Source organism: Xyrauchen texanus, chromosome 7 (assembly GCF_025860055.1).
Source record: "Xyrauchen texanus isolate HMW12.3.18 chromosome 7, RBS_HiC_50CHRs, whole genome shotgun sequence".
Taxonomy (NCBI): Eukaryota; Metazoa; Chordata; class Actinopteri; order Cypriniformes; family Catostomidae; genus Xyrauchen; species Xyrauchen texanus.
The window spans coordinates 43,006,291-43,027,983 of NC_068282.1; the positions used below are offsets into that span (position 1 = coordinate 43,006,291).

A 21,693-nucleotide genomic window follows, 5' to 3' on the forward strand; every position below is an offset into this window, starting at 1 on the left:
GCGGTCACAACAACCTTGAGCTGAACACACCGCCACCTACCCCCCCCAAACAGCACTGGAGTCATTCAGGTTCCTGGGCTCAACCATCTCTCAGGACTTGAAGTGGGACACCCACAGACTCCATTGTGAAGGAGGCTCAGCAGAGGTTGTACTTCATTCGCCAGCTGAGGAAGTTAAACCTGCCACAGGAGCTGCTGACAGTTCAACTCAGCCGTCATTGAGTCTGTCCTGTGTACATCTATAACTCTCTGGTTTTGTTCGGCCTCCAAATCAGACAGAAGGAAACTACAAAAGAGTCAGGACTGTTGAGAGGATTATTGGTGCCCCCCTGCCCACCTGTACATCTCCAGAGTGAGGAAACGTGTCGGTAGAATCACTCTGGACTCCACACACACAGCCCACTCCCTCTTTGAACTGTAGCCTTTGGCCAGTGCTACAGAGCACAAGGACATCCAGGCCATTTCCCAAATTAACATTTAAATTGCCTCAGGACTCACCCATAGTGCAATAATGTAAATACATAGCTCATGTACATATGTAAATTCACATATTTAATTCAGTAACTGTACATACCCCCAACTTGCACATATATTACCACTTGCTCATGTACATAAGCCATTCTGTTATATGTCCTATTATTTGTATCTATTTATACTCTTACCTTATTTTGTAGTCTGTGTCTCACTGTAATGTTCTGTGTGCACTTGTTTTTCCGATCACCAAAAAAAAAATACCTTGTGTATATGAGAACACTTGGAAATAAAGCTCATTCTGCTTTCAAAAGAAATTTAAGAGCTTTGTTTGAGATATTTAGTGAAAAGTAAATGAGATACCTTGAGCACAACCGTATTTTCTTTTCTATTCCAAAAGTAAAGTCAAATTTCAGATTTACCTGCCCTTTAAGACTAGTAAAAAAAACAAACTGATTAACAAGGTTTTTGCTTTTTGTTTCACATGTTGGTCAGATGACCTGAGGTCATGTTCTTGGCCAGAATAAACTGCAATGTGTACTAGACTTTATCACAGTATACAAGACTAGCCGCAAGTCAAATCACAACAAGTGAATATCTACAAAAAGAGAGGTTAGCCTACAAAATTAATCTGAAATTAATCCTGGCTTCTTTCAAGCTCCACTCTCATTTATTAATTTTGACTTTAATAAATTGAGACATAGTAAGACATGGTCAATAATTAAACATATCTCTTTCTCCAACAGGCACACAAAAGCATACTTTCCCCTTCAAAAGTCCTGCTATTTCATAATAAACCTGTTTAAGAAATATTGCACTAGATATTTTTTATATCATGGTAAGCCGACAACATGACATGTAACAGCTTGTTTCTATAGTTGTCTGGGATTAGTGATTTTCTTAAACAGGTTTGGGGAAGAATGTAAGACTAGACTAATCCTGCCTAAACCATACACACAGATTGATATCAGCAAACCTCAACACTGTGACGAGGAGGACATACTTCATCAAACATGTCATTATAGACAAACAAAATTACTGACCTTCCTCACATACTTATGTACACTTATAGACGGTCTTGATTCGTCAAAGCGGCTGAAATTGCCTCTGAGCTGTGCCCTGGGCTGTGTGTTTTCTGCAGTTTGAAACATAGTGAAGTCAGAGTTTAAGTGAACACCTACAAAAAACACCTTACATATTGGACTAATAATCCACGAAATATGTGGGACATTTTGAAGTGATTACGCACATCCTTCATTGTGCCAAAATGCTGCATATTAAAAGAAATTAAAACTGAAATTGTAAGTCCCTTTCACCCTTTATGGGTCCCTAAATGGATGCTTAAGGGTGTTTTCACTTGTTGGGAGTGTTTGATTTCTCCCTTGGTTCAGTTAATTTAAGCATATATGAACATGGCAATCGCACTCGGATCCACACCAAAACCTCCTGAACGAGGTGATCTCGAACCGATTGCAAACTAACTCTAGAGTGGTTCGCTTGAGCCGAGAATGCAAATCAACCAATAACATGTGACATTTATTAACACAGTTTTGGTCTGTTTTGAAATGTTGCCATGTGAAAGTAAACCGAACCAAGAAGAAAATGCAGAATTGTAACAATGCAAGCGATTTTTTTCACAGAAATGTACACAAAACATTCCTTCTCCCTGAAAGATATTACTGAAATAAGTTTAAGACATCTCAAATGTCTCCATGACAGCTCTGGACTGTGTCGGATCGCGGACAACATGACACTTTTGACCAGTCAATAATTTTTTCAAATGCGCAAAATGTTTGATTGGCTAGTTTTGCGACTGTCAGGTTACACACATTTTAGAGGTATTCCAAAAAAAACTATTCCTTACAGCACCTTTAATAGTCAACTTATCTTTGTCAGCCTCTCAAATCTGCCCTTTAGCTTCAAAAATGACTGAGTCATTGTTTTGTCTCAGTGGCTTAAAATGTCTAATGTTTAACACACATGCTTCTCTGCTGCCCTTGAGATTAGTCACCCTTAGAAATGACACATGACTGGTCAGAAACCATTGAGACACCAGCCATATTCTACACAAAGTGACTCAAAATATGATTATACAATTTCAATAACAAGGCCTCAACTGATAAAGACCTGATTTAACACCTTTAAAACCTCATTTGTCTGATAAAGAGTCTGAAAGCAAATTTTCTATTTACAGATCTATGTTTTTATAAACATATCAAATCTCTTGTATCTTTACCTAGCACAAACCAATGTCAAACTCCAAATATTATTGGTTACGCATGTAGTCTGAACTACCCATTTGGCAGAGTCTGCTAAATGCATAAGCACATTAGAAATTATGTACTGATCAGCATTAGAGACAAAACTATCCATTTTTTTTTTTTTACTGTTTTGTTATCTTTGAGAGTGTTGAGTAATAATGTCTAAAAGCTTAACCCACTTTACAGAGTGACTGACATCAAACTACACAGTGGCTATGTTTATATGTACTAATAATCCGATTGCAGATTCCGAATGTACTGTTTATAGGTCCCCTAAACTTTGCAATCTAATACAAATATGGAGTGGTGGTGGCGTAGTGGGCTAAAGCACATAACTGTTAATCAGAAGGTCACTGGTTCGATCCCCACAGCCACCACCATTGTGTCCTTGAGCAAGGCACTTAACTCCAGGTTGCTCCGGGGGGATTGCCCCTGTAATATGTGCACTGTAAGTCGATTTGGATAAAAGCGTCTGCCAAATGCATAAATGTAAATATTAGTTTACATGTGTATTACATGTATTCCGATTCAATCTTCTGCGCATGTGCAGAGCATCAGTCGTTGTGTTCTGATGAACCGGAGAAAGTGTGAATGGCACCAAAGTCTGTAACTGGTTTTGCTTTTTTGAGATATCTAAAAAATATGCCAGAAGCCTTCTTTAATTACTCACTCTACTTGGCAAACAAAGAATTAGAAGCAGCCCGTAATACACTGTCTTACTTTACCATGCATTTGCCTCATGCCCATTCTTCTTCCAATCTAAACGTAGGCATCCCTGGATGTGAGTACGAAGACAGTGGGTAAGAGTTGTACTTAAAAAGGAGTTTACAGATGTGGAATAGAAACAAAATAATAGGGACTTTAAGCAACATCTGCGGACGTCACGGGACACCATGCAAAAATCACTAATGACGGCAGAATGGACGATTTAATCATTCAAGAAAAAAAAAATGGTAGGCTATTTAAAACAGCAAGAGAAGTGATGCTTGCATTGTTAAATAACTGACAGAAGAGTTTTACTCTTGTATGATATAAATAGCCTACGTCTAAAACCTACATATTATTAATGGTTTTATTCAAAGCCTAAAACTGTGCAATTTAACATAAGTTTTGAGGAGAATGTTTAGGCTATTTACGGTGTTCACTTTGCATCGTATTCTTGTAAAACATATTCTAACATTTACTTTCTTAATCTGTCATGTATGTTCAACTGTCACTATGGCAAAGAAGAAATGGTTTAGAAATGATAGTTTTGATGTCAGGAAGTGAAGTCGTGTACACGCAATGGAACACAGAACACCGTAATGGCACCTGCTGCTTAAAGTCCCTATTAAGAATGACACAGCATTCTTTTTTGCTGTATGCAATGCCATGAAAGTACATATGTGCCCTGCAGAATATTCATTGCGAGCCCACATACACTTAATAATGCTTTTTGTCAATGCTTTGTAGGTTCACACAAAGAGTATTATGTATAAACATACATACGCACCACATCTCTGCGCATGACCGCAAGGTATTTTGAATACAATTGAGAAAGTAGTCGGACTCAAACGTTTAACATGGCTAATATTTTTATCTTAATCAGATTATTTCAGGTCTACACAACCCCTTTCAATCAGATAGGAAATTCATTTGGATCCAGCTCAACTGGGTCATTTTTGTGTTTAAATTAAATCTTTTCAATCCGATTGAGCCCAGTCGGATTCTAAACTGATTATTTTGTTGCATGTAAAGGTGGCCAGTGTGTAAAGTCTTTAAAAACACACTACTGGCCTGTTTAAATCACACACCTCGTGAACTTACTAGGTATGTGAAATGTGAGACAACATCTCAGCCCATGTTATAGGGGTATCCTGCAAACCTTTGTAACAGGTCAACGAGATGAGGATAAAGAGGTTCTGAAAAGGTCAGACAACATTGACGGAATTCCAAACACTCAAGTCAATAAAGCAGCAGAATTAATAAAATAAGCAGATAATTGGTGAGGAAAGATTAGACACGTGAGAGAAGTTGTTTGGAATATTAAACAGATTAGCAGGCAATATAAAAAAAATGCTGTTATTGAAAGAAAAACAAAAGAATGCAAAAGTGTTAGGAAAAAAGTAGAGTGGGACTAATATATATATATATATATATATAACAGGTGAAATAAAATTAAGCAACATCATAAATATTGTGATGATCTTAATGTGCTTTAAGTTTCCTAAAGACCGTGCCATTAGACTAGTTTCACAATTCTTTTTTGTCTCGCAACTTGCGTATGAAAGCAATAAGATTGATGTTTTAATAGCATCTAATTTAAACTGAAATAGATTTTATTTTTAGTTAGTAAGATCAGTTCCTTTCTGCTCATTAGTTTATACTGTCCATTTCCTTGAATCAACTCATTCAAATATACATTTTCAAATTAAAACCTTTTATGTCATCACTCGAAAAAGTTCACTGAAGTTTCTCCATGGCATTTTACATGTAACAAATGGTTGTAGTGAAAATATATATTTATATGAATATTGTTATTTGTTACTATGTAGTGTAATGGAAAACAATTACAACCACATCGAGGCAAAACTTGACATTTTGGAATCTGTAACATTGTTTTCCATCCATGTGATCATGGAAATTACCCATCAAATCAGTCACTTTTTTTCTACACTGTTTACAGGGTTCGCACATGGCCCTTAAATTGGTTAAGGTGCTTGAATTAAGCTTTTAGAATTGCACAAACAAAATACAATTTTAAGTTTTGCTGCTTTTAGTCCATATCTTTATCTAGCTTTAAGGTCATCTACTGTACATCTAAATGTTGACAAAATCTGTTTTCAAAAGATAAACATTTAAAATCTGCATTCTCTCTCTTCTGTCTAAAAAGACTCCTACATGACGTCACATACAGGCTGAGAAACCTCGTCCAATCAAATGCTTTTTTTTTTGTGCAGCTGAAGGTTTCTTGGGATCTACACTGAGTTAAGAGTTTTTTTTATTCTAACTGCTTAGTGTTTTGTGATTAAAAAATATAGATATGTTATATTTTACATGCTTGTTTCTCAGAGTGTGTAGACCAACTGCATCACTGTCTGGTAAGGGAACAGCAGCACCGCAGACCGCCTAACACTACAGCGAACAGTAAATACAGCCGCAAAGATCATCAGAGTCCCTCTCCCCTCCATCATGGACATTTTCCTTGCACGGTGCTCCAGCAAAGCCACCAGTATTGTGAAGGACACCACTCATCCCTCCCACAGTCTCTTCCTGCTCCTACCGTCAGGAAGACGGTACCGGAGCATCCGAGCCCAATCTACCAGACTGCTCAATAGCTTCATCCCCCAGGCTGTGAGAGCCCTCAATACTAGGGGTGTAACGATATTCAAACCGAACCGAAAAACCGCGATACAACAGCCACGGTTCGAACCGCGATACTCTCATGTCGAACCGAACGCGCCCCGCCCCCTCCTGCCCCGGCCCAACTCTCACTTCACTTTGTCACAAAACTATTTTTTTCTTCCTTGACATTTGATTAAATAGTAATTAATGAGTACACTTTTAACAACTAATAAGAGCTATAGTTTTACTAAATATTATTATAATATTATTTACTAAATAAAGTGCATGTCACGTGATTTGTGTGATCGATCACTCTCGGGAGTTTACGTTTACATACGCACTTCAGGATGGCAACTCCGCGGCAAATTGAGATTGAAGACCCTCCGGTCACATTTATGTCTCCTGTGTGGGCAAATTTTGGTTTTCCAGTGGACTACAATAATGGAAATCGTGTCATAGACAAAACGCGCGTCGTCTGTCGTAAGTGTTTCACAAAAGTTGCTCATACGACGGGAAACACTTCTAACATGCAAGCGCATCTCCGGAGACATCATCCCGACATTGACATCAGCAGCACATGTAAGAGACCTCAAAAACAGGAAACTCTTTCTACTGCTTTTAAAATTAAGCTACAGGCCGACTCAGACCGTGCTCAAGCAATTACGAAGGCAATTGGTGTTTTCATGGCGCTGGATATGCGCCCATTTTCAGTTGTTGAGAACGACGGATTCACGCATTTGCTACGTGTGTTAGAGCCCAGATATCAACTACCGAGCCGACCGCATTTTAGTCAGAATGTTTTGCCTCAACTTTACAACAAAGTGAAAGCCAAATTGGTGGAGGACCTGAGCAATGCAAAATTCATTGCTTTAACTACAGACGGGTGGACTTCCCGTGCAACTCAGTCCTTCATCACGATCACGGCGCACTATATTACCGACAACTGGGTAATTGCAAATCCCGTTCTCCAGACACGCGCTGTCTATGAAAGCCATACAAGTGATCATCTGTCGGAAATATTACAGGGAGCTGTAGCTGAGTGGAAAATTGACAGAGAAAACAAGACTGTTCCCGTCACAACAGACAACGCCAAAAACATAGTGAATGCAGTTAAAGCAGCCGGATTTTCACCAAACATTCGCTGTTTTGCACACACTGTTAACCTGGCTTCACAACGGGGGATGGGAGTTAACCAGATGTTACGGCTTTTAGGCAGAGTGAGAAAAGTTGTCACTTTTTTCCATCGAAGCACTACTGCTGCAGCAGTGCTCAAGGACAAACAAGAGATGCTCCAACTGCCTACACACAAGCTGATCCAGGATGTCCCCACCAGGTGGAACTCAAGCTATGACATGCTTGAGCGCTACCTTGAACAGCAGGCTGCTGTTTTCTCAGCACTTACAGACAAGAATGTTAAGAGGAACATTAAGGACATTCTTACTCTAGCTGATGAAGATGTAAAAGTAGCTGAGGACATCGTTCAGGTTCTCAAACCACTGAAAACGGTAACAGCTCTGTTGAGCACTGAACAGCTGCCAACCGTTTCAATGATAATGCCACTGAAACACACCATCCTGGAATCTATGAACGTGAGTTGCACAGATACAGCAGTTGTGAAAGATGTCAAATCTGCCATTGTGTCCGACTTCACCAACAGATACCCAGACTCTGACTCAACACTTGTGCAGTTTCTTCATATGAGTACTGCACTTGACCCACGTTTTAAATCTCTGCCGTTTCTGGATGAGACCACGCGCAGAATCGTCTTCAACAGCCTGATAGAGAAGATTCTGGAATACCATCCCTCACAGGTATTTTTGTTTAATTGTTTTAATTCCAAAATGAGTTAATTTAATAAATTTGATTAATTAATTTAAATTAATACGTTTTAAAAAATACATTTTATACAAATTCATTGTTTATAAATACCACAGACCTGCAACATATCTTACTAGTAGTGAATATGTCCTTTGAAAAGCACTTTACATATATAATTTTTTAAACTCTAAAATCTAAACAGAAACTTAGATCATCAGAAATGACGAGCATCACTATGTTTTTGGTAGTTTTATTTGTCAGATATGAATTGCAATTAGCAATAGTAGCTTAAAAATATTTTGTGGCTTTGTCCTTCCTTAATGTTAGGCCCAAGCCTCAAAGGAGCAGTCAGAAGTGGCATCCAGCAGTGAATGTGATCCTCCAGCCAAAAGAGCATCAATCGCGGAACTGTTTGGAAAGTTATTTCCAGTGGAGACGAGCACACCTGCATCCAAGTCTCTGTCTCAAATGGTGAAAGAGGAGGTGCAGCGTTACAAGGAAGTGCCGACTCTTCAAGTGGAGTCAAATCCACTTGCATGGTGGAAGGACAAAGAGAGCCAGTTTCCCCATTTAGCCAGGTTGGCTAAATCCTTCCTTGGAGTCCCTGCAACATCAGTCCCCAGTGAGCGAGTGTTCTCTACAGCAGGGGACATTGTTACAGCACAGAGAGCAAGCCTCTCACCTGAGAATGTGGACATGATGGTATTTTTGAAGAAGAATTTAAAATTTTAATTTAACATTTTAGATGTATTATACATTTTATTTTATTAGTCAGTGGAGGCATTTATTTAATTTTAGTTGACTCAGGTGTGCAGTTTATTTTTGACTAGTTAGTGGAGGCATTTATTTAATTTTAGTTGACTCAGGTGTGCAGTTTATTTTTGACTAGTTAGTGGAGGCATTTATTTAAATTTTAGTTGACTCAGGTGTGCAGTTTATTTTTGACTAGTTAGTGGAGGCATTTATTTCATTTTAGTTGACTCAGGTGTGCAGTTTATTTTTGACTAGTCAGTGGAGGCATTTATTTCATTTTAGTTGACTCAGGTGTGCAGTTTATTTTTGACTTGTCAGTGGAGGCATTTATTTCATTTTAGTTAACTCAGGTGTGCTAACTGCTCTAAAGAAAATGTGAAGCCAATGTATAAAGTTAAGTTAATAAAGATAAAGTTAATAAGTTAAATTATTGTTGTTGTTTTTATTAAGTTAAAAGTGAATCTAGTGTTATTATTATAGCTGGTGCCCTGCCATGAACCCTGCCCCCACAGCAAACAGAACCGAACCGAACCGTGGCTCCAAAACCGTGATATGAACCGAACCGTGGCATTGGTGAATCGTTACACCCCTACTCAATACCAATCACCCCCCCCCCCCACCTCACCTCACCTCAATCAGAAACATTTCAACACCCCCCACCCCCTCACTTCAATAGACAATTCTACAAAGGTCTGTTCCTTTTAAAATAACGGTTTACAATTCTTATGTGCAATACTGTGTGGGTGTTTTCTTCTCACTCTCTCAGTTTTATACACACTGGTCACTTTAACATCTTCGCTGCTACCCAGGCTCACCAGGGTAACACATACTGTCTGTTTACACCTATTTACAAGTATTAATGTCATCATGCCCTTAATGTCCTGTACTGTTTGCCTTGAATGTTTTCTTTGCACTGTTTTCTGTGCTGTTGCACTACGTGTGTTAATTGTCTGTAAAGTATATGTATAGTATGTAAGTTAGATAGGTCAATGTGTAATGTTTATATATGTAGCACAGTGGTCCTGCGAGGCACAACATTTCATTCCCTTCATTCCCATTTCGTTCTCTACATATAGACGAATAACAATAAAGCTCACTTGACTCATTCATCTGCATCAGACTTTCACAACAGCCTCGTTGTAAGCAAAGACTGCAATGTGCGCGTTTGTGGGCTGGTTATGTATTAAATGTTATCCATACGATCATCATTTGGTTCTCAAGTCTTTAGAAAAGCTGGCCAGTATGATCACTAATGAAATCAAGAGACTCCTCGCTGTTAATGTTCGGTCAATGAACTCTTAAAAAGAAAGTGCCATTTTAATGCTTTTAATACATATGAATGAAAACTCATATATATAATATATCATGAGATGAGATAACCATTTCATTCCCATCCCGAATCTAAATGACAATTGCTGTTATGGTTCTGATAGTTTGCTAAGCTATAATGCCCAGTCCTAATAAAAGGCTCGTCTGAAACATTTTAGGGATGTGAGCATGTCTAACAGAAGCAGCTGAAATCATATCTTACTGCTATTCATAAATAAATTTCAAGCATCCATAACTGCCCTTCATGCAGGCAGAATACATTAATCAGGCAACGTACTAACAGCATGCCTGATTTCAAAATATTCATTGAAATTCAGTGTTCATTACTAATTCTCAGCTCCATACTGCAGAGCTGACGGAAGACCTGCGACCTCATATCCTTCATGCTCTGCAGGTATCGGAGCATCTGTTGGGTTTAATGTCACCTCATGAGGCTTATTCACTGAATTTCTTAGTAAAAAAAAGTTTAGAGTTCAAGACACCATATCTATGATTAATACATTTTTATAGGTTAAGTTAAGGTTATTGGATAATTGTGCCTGGACTGCGTATGGTGGTAAATTTAGTGGTTGAATATCTCAATGGTTGAAGGTTTAATCCCTAGAGAAGGTAATCTAATGTATAAACATGCGGTTGAACAAAATGGGATTTTCAAAAGGCATTACTGATATCCAGGGCCATAATAGAACAGCACAAAGGTTTTCCCTGCGCCCAAAATCGAGTAGTCACATATGTACTCTATTTGATGAAGGATGCACATCTCGGCCAGTAAAATGTTACAATACGTTCTTGCAAGGGTGCATCCTAGTAGAAATAGATTACGAACATACTTCATCCGGGACTGTGGGTATTGTCCCGTGACCTAAATACATGGCATAACAGCAACAACCGCAAAAATCATAAACGTTTTTTGTTTTGTTAAACAAGCATCATTTAAATCACGTTTAAGAACATTTAAATCATGTTCTTAATATATTTATCACTTACAGTTAAAAAGAGCCTTTCAACTCGTGGGTTGTTCCTTTATATATATTCATGTATGTATGTATGTATGTATATATGTATATGTATATGTATATATATATATATATATATATATATATGTATATGTATATGTATATATATATATATATATATACATACATATGTATGTATGCATGTATGTATACATACATACATACATACATACATACATACATACATACATACATACATACATACATACATACATACATACATACATACATACATACATACATACATACATACATACATACATACATACATACATACATACATACATACATACATACATATATATAATATGTATATATAGTAGGGAAGTATAAATATTCGGGCGCAGTGTTAAGTTGGGTCTAATTCACCACAATCTTCTCACATATAAAACTAAAACAACACAGCACGAAATGAGACCTTTCTGGAGGGCCATTGAGCTGCCAGAAAAAGCGTATGTTAGACAGATCAGCTAAGTAAACTTCACATTTATTACCTGCAGGCGGTTGAGAAGGGTGTGTTAGCTTCCTAAGGCCAGGCAGCTTTTCTTTCATGAGGTAATAATATGCTCGGAGTGACAGCGAGTCCAGTGGGGATGCAATGACAAACCACTGCATATTTTTGCAATTAAATTAAGATACATACAGACTGATTACAACTAAAAAAGGCAAAAAAAAGATTTTGACTTCACCCTTCACCTACAGTGAGGAAAGGTTATAAGTAACAAACAGTTTCTATATGAGACTAACATGGCATCCGTGACATGAAATTATTTTGCACCGTTTTTATAGGTGCTCCTGGATGTGGTTCTTTTTACCTTTTACCCCAAGTTCATCATGTGGCATTTTTGTGTGGAAGATGCAAAATGAAAACATCAAGAAAACGCAAACTACTTAAAGGATTAAGGCTTGTAGCAACTTTTGGTAAGATTTATTATGCAATAGCTAGCCTAGCATATGCATCTCCCAAGTCCCAAAAGAAAAATGCCCCATAATAGGGATGCCACGGTGAGTTTTTGATGGATAGATTACTGTATGAGGAAGCGCAGCCATTCAATAGGAAAACTGATAATTACACAACAAATAAATAGAAAGTACATATCCCGGGTTCAGAATGATGCGATTAAATGTAACTAGAGTGCTTGGAGTCACTTCAAAAGTGCATAACTAAGAATTTTCGAAGCGCAACATGTAGCTCATGGCATCCAACAGATTTTTTTCTTCTACAACAGCAAACCGTTGTCTATCTGTCAGACCACCCACTCACCCACAAGAATTGCAACATGCTCCATAAAAACTACTGTCCTTTAATCTCTCCACAACAAATCACATATAAATCTGTGGACTATTCATAATAATAGAAACATTGCTTACAGTAGGCAATTTAATGTCCGATAATGACTCAAATGGAAATGTTATGTTGAATGCTGTGAATTTGCACACAACGATGCTTTAAATGAGGATGTATGCAATGCCATGAAAGTACATATGTGCCCTACAGAATATACATTGCGAGCCCACATACACTTAATAATGCTTTTTGTCATTGCCTTGTAGGTTCACACGAAGAGTATTATGTATAAACATATTACAGATTTACAGTAACACACAACTTTTTAAAGTTTACCACGCTAAATTAACTACATGCAAATGCGCAATGTGTCAGCACGCTTAAACATTCCAAAAAGTTTCAACCTTTCAAAAGCACCACAGCTAAACATATTAAACTCAGTTTGCTGATGGATAACTAGTGGAGCATCCTGTATCATTTCAAAGAAGTCTACCTTTATATGACTTCTGTCTGAGTGTTTTACATCCATAGTTTTAAGTAACCCTTAGTCACTCATATGCTCTCAAACAGCCAATTAAAGTTTGTTTTTTGATGAATTTGAATTAGAGATGCACCGATTGCAATTTTCTTGGCCGATTTCAATTTCCGATTTTTTGCAAGTGTGACCTGCCGATACCGATTTTTCCGATTCCGATTTTCTTTCTAAGAACTATTATTGACCACATATACAAACAAAATCTACCTTTCTTCAATGCTAAATTTTATTTTCATAATAAAATAAATTATTAAACATTACAATTTCCCCCAAACTGCACTAAGTTACAGGATCTTCTCTCACTTAAACAACTCTCAAAATAAAGTGCTCTGTGACTAGAAAGAGGTAGAAATAACAATTACCTGCAAATGAGTTGCTTTATATAACAGATGTCATTTTCCACTATTTTTATAAAATGGACCTTTTTCTCTTTATTACTCATCTAACAAAACAATTCCAAAGATCTGAAAAACTGAAGTGTCCAATGCTCAACTTACGTTAGATGTACAAATATCAACGTCGGAAAGTACCTCCTACTCTGTATCAAGGAAATTTATCAGATTTCTGATCTCTGTCCTCAACTATGGAGAACGGCTGGTCATCCAGGGCCATGAATTCCATCATTTTCCTCATAATTGCTTTGGTCTTTTCGCTGCTCATTCCAAGGAATGATAGGAGACGCTGCTGACTTGTGACTGGCTCTGAGCTCTGACAAGCTTTAGCCGCTTTCACTTTTTAGCTTCTTTTTTAAAATGGCCATTTTCAGCTGGGTGATGGTGTTATAAATGTCTAATTAGGTTTGTTGTTCTGAAAGTTATTGTGGTGGTTCCCCCGTGGTTTACTTTGGCCTTAGAATTATTACACATTTCAAACTTTATGTATTCTCCACAGTGAAGATCTTCCACGCCAATGACGTTTACATGCAGCTGTGACGTTATTGCCTGCGCCGCTGGCAACAAAACGGACTGGCTTGGAAACGGTAAGACGTGAGGTTGACCGGCCGGTTACCGGTCCGGGCCGAGCATGCGGAAAATCGGCTAATTCCGGTCCCTGGCCGGTCGATCGGTGCATCTCTAATCTGAATATATGTGAAATTAAAGTTGACCACCCAGGCAACCTAGGTCTATACTTTGGGCTTTAAACTTACACCGAAAAACGTTACCGATATATATATATATATATATATATCTCATATACACACACACACACTCCTGTCCTGAAGAGTGCATGAAGTGCTCTGATGCGCACACTGTCAGCAGAGGCTCACACCATACTCCCGTGTAAATATAAACTAACAAGTATAAACTTTGATAGTGAATGCAAAGCACTCTGGTTTCACTTTAAATGAATGTGAAATAGCAAATGTTCCTGGTTCATACAGGCTGTATTTATGACACGCAGTGTCAAAGAGGACACGCACAGCTTTTCTGTGGAGTGATAAAATTATGAAACGAAATCTTAAAAGTTTTGCTCGATGATAAATAAGGGCTAGTGGGTTTAATCAGAGCATTAAAATAGCATTTGAAAGTGAAGGATATTTACTATTGCATTATATAATAAATATAATATTCATATTTTATAAATTATAAACACGTGTAAATGTAAAACTGACCAAAACAAAAAGTTGACCAAAAAGAGATATATTATAATAAATATATATATAAAAGCTATCCATGTGCATGAATGATACGCAGTTTTTGCAGTTTCGTGGAACACGCACATGTAAAAGATTCTCACACTTTCTATGTTTGTCTTCTGAATTTAATTTTTCCAAGAAAAGTATCATCTACGAGTGCTGTACATGACCTCAGACATCTCAGCTCAGGAGGTACTTTGAGTTCAGTTTGTTTTATTTCCACAGAGCAGCTCTTTGTGACCACAACCCTGCAGCCTACACATCTGTGATTAAAACAATATAATACAAAAAAACGTTCATCTCGAACCGTGATTTATATTTCAGTGATTATCATCATCATCATTATAATCGTTTTATGTCTTCATTTCTGTAAGCAAATTTCCACCTGCATGTTTAGATGGATACTTGCCTGACAGCAAATGGAAATGGGGTTACTTAAATACACTACGTCAAACTTTTGAAACACTCATTTTTTATTATAATTTTTTTCCCCTTTTAGAATAATAGTAAAGTCATCAAAACTATGGAATAACATAAATGGAACTATGGAAATTATGTTGTGACTAAACAAAATCCAAAATAAATCAAAGATTTATATATTTTAGCATCTTCAAAGTAGTCACACCCTTTGTCTAGAATTTGCAGAAATGTTCTCTTGACATTTTTTCCAACCATCTTCGTGTGGTATCACCCTGGGATGCTTTTTAAACAGTATTGAAGGAGTTCCAATCTATGTTGGGCATTTATTGGCTGCTTTTCTTTATTATTTGGTCCAAGTCATCAATTTCAAAAACTTTTTTTAATTACATTTTAGTTTTAGAATTAAATAAATTAATATGGTGGCGCAATTATATGTTCGTATACAAAACTAATTTCAAACATTTCAGCATACGCCTTCAGATGAAAAGATTTTTTAAGATCATGAGAAACATTTCAGTCAAGTGTTTCAAAACTTTTGACCGGTAGTGTATATATTATTTTTTGGATCACTTCGTTATTTTAATTGCTTTTCATTTAGATTGTAGTGCAATTTGAATTTAGAAATGTATTCAATATGCATTTCATTAAATAAATAAATACATTTTCAATGCAAAAGCACTAAAGCAAGAATATTCACCGATCCCTCAGCCCAGGGGTTGCATTTTATTTGGATTTTTTATTGGATATTGTGATATATATATATATATATATTTTACATTTATGCATTTGGCAGATGCTTTTATCCAAAGCGACTTACAGTGCACTTATTACAGGGACAATCCCCCCGGAGCAACCTGGAGTTAAGTGCCTTGCTCAAGGACACAATGGTGGTGGCTGTGGGGGATTGAACCAGCGACCTTCTGATTAACAGTTATGTGCTTTAGCCCACTACGCCACCACCACTCCGTATTTATATATAATATATATATGATGAAGTAGGTTCTTTGCCAAAGAGATGTTGCCCTTTACAACTGTTGTAAAGCCATAGTTCAAAATTTTCCATTACATGTATTAGGGTGGAAGTTGTATTGTGACCACATTATTTGTATAATATTTGTCTCAATACATTATGAGTTAAGAGTTTTACGTAATAACCAGAAACACTACGCAGAACAAACCTGTACGTTACGAGCTTTGTTATACATTTCTGTCATAGTTATTATTTATTAGCCATTAATATTTGTCAGTACAGATCCATGTTCCAATCAGTTTAATGTATTATTTAGGACTTTAGAAACCTTTTAACACATTTTATCAAGAAACTTTTTTTAACAAACATACGTTTGGGGGGGGGGTTAAATCTTTTGCTTGAGCTAAAAAAAAAGTTGCAGTGGGGACTCAAATGTTGCCAAGCAAGAACATGATCGATTACATTAGCAACATACATTGAAAAAATATATTTACACTAATAACAAACAAACTCAGTAGGGCTTTATTAATTCTAGAAATTTGTTGTTCATTAAATTACTGATTGATTTTTTTAATGTTGCATAATATTTGAGAGCAGTATTGACAAGAAAGAGGAGCTCAGATTTCATACAATTACATCATCTGACAAGACCATCATATTGTGAACGTGATGCACAAGTTAGCATGGCGTTAACATGTGCATCATTTTACACCAAATAAAGAAACCTCATTTGAACAAAGATGCTCACTACTGTTAGTGCCACCTCATAATTCAAACTGATATCACTTTGTGAAGTTAGGCTGATCTTTTTTTTTTTTTAACCAGATGAAATCTCCACCCTTTGTAATTTTTTTTTATGCCGCTCGAGCTAATTATACCACTTATTTTCATTTGAACATGGATACCAACATTATGAAGCAAGTTCATTCAGAACTCAGCCCCAGATAAACCGTAACACCGGAGAATGATGTAGAGGAAACCCATACAATAATGTTCCACACTATTGTGAACTAGGGCTGGGCGATAGGACAATGTTTTCAATTATCGATGATGTCTTACAAAGATCCCGATTCCGACACTCACTGACAGATGATGGTTGACAATATCGGCAAATGGTAAATCAATGGATCTGGGAAGTCACCAAATATATTAAACAGTAGCCCAGGGTGTAAAAGCACCCGCTACCCACAAAATGCGACAAGGATGAATCCAGTTCGCAAGCTCCTTGTCCAAATGCATTTCATGCACATGTAACTTTGTTAATCTACCCGCAACAGGAGGGTGACCTGGAAGACATCTCGGAGTGACACATGACAAGAAATGCTGTTAGTCACAAAGACACTGCTTGAAGAAACACATTTCATCATATTTTTAAGAACAGACAAAAGAAAAGGAGTAAATTCTTCTGTCTGATTCGCTGTCGGTTCAGATGTGTGCAGCACGAGCCTGTCATGTGGAACAAGCGCTTGTAAAGAATGTACACAATTTTTTTATCCGTTTGATTCATCTGAAAACTGTTTGCAAAAATAATGTTATCTGAGAATGCTGCAAATTATCTCCTTTCATCTCAGGAGGTGCTATGAGTTTAGTTTGCTTTATGACCGCATGTCTAGCATGAATTGTGAATGCAACAATGCAGGTTCAGATATCTATGTATTAAAGAAACAAAAGGCGAAAGTGATTAAATCATAAATACAAGACACATTCACCTTGAACCAAAAAATTGTGTTATATTTTCTTTTCTTTATATAAACACAAATTCGATAAGAACACACATTTGGCAACATATTTTGGGAACACAAGGGAATTTTTTAGGCTTATTTATTATGACTATTTTTGTCTTTACATTTATGATTGTCTTTAGTTATTATATCTGTAGGCTACTAATAATTGTCACCTGTTGTCATTGACTGATACTTGCGTGATGGCAAATGGAGACACCGGAGACGGTAAATGTTTGGATTTGGGGAGGTGGTTAAATAAGATTTTTTGATCAAATAAGATTATTTGTTTATTTAGTTTAATTACAATTTGAATTTAGAAATGTCTTTTGTTTCCGTTTTTGGGTTTCAATAAATTATATAAAATTTTTAAAGTCAAATCAATAAAACAAAATAATTCACGACCCTCGGCATGGGGCTTGACGATATAATCATCTATCACAATATTTTAAGGCGATTATTGATCAAATATTTTTTTCATATCGCACAGCCCTATATTGAACTACACTTACGCTATTGTATGTTACTGTATAATGTAATTAAGTTGAATAATAAACTTATGTAATCTTGAACGCTGCCACCCTATGCGACTGTATCTGCAATGATTTCACCTTTAAAACACAATCATTGCGACAAATTTAAGTTAAATTAAGTTGGTGCCATATGGGCTGGTTTGAATATTTCTGTAACTGATGATCATCTGGGATTTTCACACACAACAGTCTCTGTGAATCTGATCTAACACTTTTATTCTAACACTGCCAACTAGCCGGTTTAATTATAACATGGGTTAATGCCATTAATTAAATGCATTGTTGTTGTTGTTTTATTAGGGCTAACAAATTAATGTTCAAAATGTATTTCCATTTTGATTATTAATTATTAAGATTATTAAATAGCTAATATCTATGAAGCAACAGTTTTAATTTATTGAAAAAGGCTGACATTCGAGACATTCAATTGACATATCAATTCATGAGTTTACTAAGCTACAGTGAGGAAAATAAGTATTTGAACACCCTGCTATTTTGCAAGTTCTCCCACTTAGAAATCATGGAGGGGTCTGAAATTGTCATCGTAGGTGCATGTCCACTGTGAGAGACATAATCTAAAAAATAAAATCCAGAAATCACAATGTATGATTTTTTAACTATTTATTTGTATGATACAGCTGCAAATAAGTATTTGAACACCTGAGAAAATCAATGTTAATATTTGGTACAGTAGCCTTTGTTTGCAATTACAGAGGTCAAACGTTTCCTGTAGTTTTTCACCAGGTTTGCACACACTGCAGGAGGGATTTTGGCCCACTCCTCCACACAGATCTTCTCTAGATCAGTCAGGTTTCTGGGCTGTCGCTGAGAAACACGGAGTTTGAGCTCCCTCCAAAGATTCTCTATTGGGTATAGGTCTGGAGACTGGCTAGGCCACGCCAGAACCTTGATATGCTTCTTATGGAGCCACTCCTTGGTTATCCTGGCTGTGTGCTTCGGGTCATTGTCATGTTGGAAGACCCAGCCTCGACCCATCTTCAATGCTCTAACTGAGGGAAGGAGGTTGTTCCCCAAAATCTCGCAATACATGGCCCCGGTCATCCTCTCCTTAATACAGTGCAGTCAGCCCTGTCCCATGTGCAGAAAAACACCCCCAAAGCATGATGCTACCACCCCCATGCTTCACAGTAGGGATGGTGTTCTTGGGATGGTACTCATCATTCTTCTTCCTCCAAACACGGTTAGTGGAATTATGACCAAAAAGTTCTATTTTGGTCTCATCTGACCACATGACTTTCTCCCATGACTCCTCTGGATCATCCAAATGGTCATTGGCAAACTTAAGACGGGCCTTGACGTGCTGGTTTAAGCAGGGGAACCTTCCGTGCCATGCATGATTTCAAACCATGACGTCTTAGTGTATTACCAACAGTAACCTTGGAAACGGTGGTCCCAGCTCTTTTCAGGTCATTGACCAGCTCCTCCCCTGTAGTTCTGGGCTGATTTCTCACCTTTCTTAGGATCATTGAGACCACACGAGGTGAGATCTTGCATGGAGCCCCAGTCCGAGGGAGATTGACAGTCATGTTTAGCTTCTTCCATTTTCTAATGATTGCTCCAACAGTGGACCTTTTTTCACCAAGCTGCTTGGCAATTTCCCGTAGCCCTTTCCAGCCTTGTGGAGGTGTACAATTTTGTCTCTAATGTCTTTGGACAGCTCTTTGGTCTTGGTCATGTTAGTAGTTGGATTCTTACTGATTGTATGGGGTGGACAGGTGTCTTTATGCACCTAATGACCTCAAATAGGTGCATCTAATTTAGGATAATAAATGGAGTGGAGGTGGACATTTTAAAGGCAGACTAACAGGTCTTTGAGGGTCAGAATTCTAGCTGATAGACAGGTGTTCAAATACTTATTTGCAGCTGTATCATACAAATAAATAGTTAAAAAATCATACATTGTGATTTCTGGACTTTTTTTTTTAGATTATGTCTCTCACAGTGGACATGCACCTACGATGACAATTTTAGACCCCTCCATGTTTTCTAAGTGGGAGAACTTGCAAAATAGCAGGGTGTTCAAATACTTATTTTCCTCACTGTATAACTTGATAACTGCCATTCATTTTGCATTGTAAGATCGCCTTATACACATTTATTTAAAAAATACAATACAAATAACAATATTAACAATTTAATCATAATAACTTTCTTCACACTACCGAACGATGACAAAAGTGGCCCTTTGTGCCTCCTGGCGGTGATTTTGAGAACGTGTCTCACGTGTGAGAATAAAATTTTCAAGCAGCAGTAAGGCCCAATCTGTTGCTTAATCACTGTATGTCTGAAAAATGAATCCCGTCCAACTAAGGCTCAAGAAACGTACCCAATCAGAGTCAAAATCCACTTATTATGCAGGGTAGTTCTTGAAACCGTTCAACTAACATTTTAATAATAATAATTAAAAAAAAAACATTTTTGGTTTCCAACTTACACGTGTTGTCCATTCTGAGATGCTATTCTGCTTACTACAATTGTGCAGAGTGGTTACATGAGTTACCGTAGCCTTTCTGTCAGCTCGAACCAGTCTGGCCATTTTCCGTTGAACTCTTTCATCAACAAGGCGTTTCTGTCCGCAGAACTGTCGCTCAATGAATGTGATTTGTTTTTGGCACCATTCTGAGTAAATTCTAGAGAATGTTGTGTGTGAAAATACCAGATCAGCAGTTACAGAAATATTCAAACCAGCCCATCTGGCACCAACCTTCATGACACTGTGAAAATCAATGAGATCACATTTTTTCCCACATTCTGATGGTTGATGTGAACATTATTGAAGCTCCTGACCTGTATATGCACGATTTTAGGCATTGCACTGCTGCCACATGATTAGCTGATTAGATAAATCGCATGAATAGATAGGATAACCATGAAAGGTCTTCCTAATAAAAGTGCTCAGTGAGTATGTGTAGTTTCTAACAGTTTCTCCATCAAGCCAATTTTTAATAGTTGTAACCACAATAATAAAATGTTTTATCACCAGAGAGAGAGAACAGCAGTTCATTACTATTTGTCGACTATGTGTCTTGCTTTGAATCGAAAAGCAAAGCAATGCTTTAAAATGGACAGGCTATTTTTCTTGGTGTGTGCGTGTTTGACGGCATGGTGACTCCATGACAGTGAGGAATTTCCCTTCAGCAAACTTAACATCCATCATCAGAGGTCTAGGATCGCTCCAGAGCATCTTCACCATTGCAATTCTCCATTGCAATTCTCTTTTATTCATTCACACATCCTCTGCTATCTATAGAACTCAATTTTCTCTTGCCGACTCTCTGCACCTTTATTTTCTCGGACTAAATCTTGTTCTCTCTGCTTTTCACTCATGCCTTCATGGGTGAAAATCACTGGACGAATTTGCTTAACCCTCCATTTCATGCAGTATGAAAGCAACAAATATGATTCCCTTTTCTTGCAAAAAATGGACCTTATTACTAAAAGGAAAATGTGATTGTTGCCTGGAGTCAACACTGTGTGACAATGTAAATAAATAAATTAAGGACAGGTTGTTTACATATTTAAATATTTGTAGTTAACACTGAGTGACTGCGATTTACTTATGTCAGAATGCTAAAAATTTTGGAAGAAACAAAGAATA

General features: G+C 37.2%; 2 protein-coding genes across 3 annotated transcripts in view; one reads left to right on the forward strand and one right to left on the reverse strand.

The window, feature by feature from the left end:
- Positions 1-21,693, reverse strand: part of palm3 (paralemmin 3) — an 85,792-nt gene that overhangs the window by 61,788 nt on the left and 2,311 nt on the right. The gene's annotated exons all lie outside the window — the stretch shown is intronic.
- Positions 6,403-17,127, forward strand: LOC127646123 (E3 SUMO-protein ligase ZBED1-like). The gene is made up of 4 exons (XM_052129573.1): positions 6,403-7,866; positions 8,201-8,575; positions 10,293-10,349; positions 17,098-17,127. The coding sequence occupies exons 1-4, from the start codon at positions 6,403-6,405 to the stop codon at positions 17,125-17,127; spliced, it is 1,926 nt and encodes a 641-aa protein (XP_051985533.1).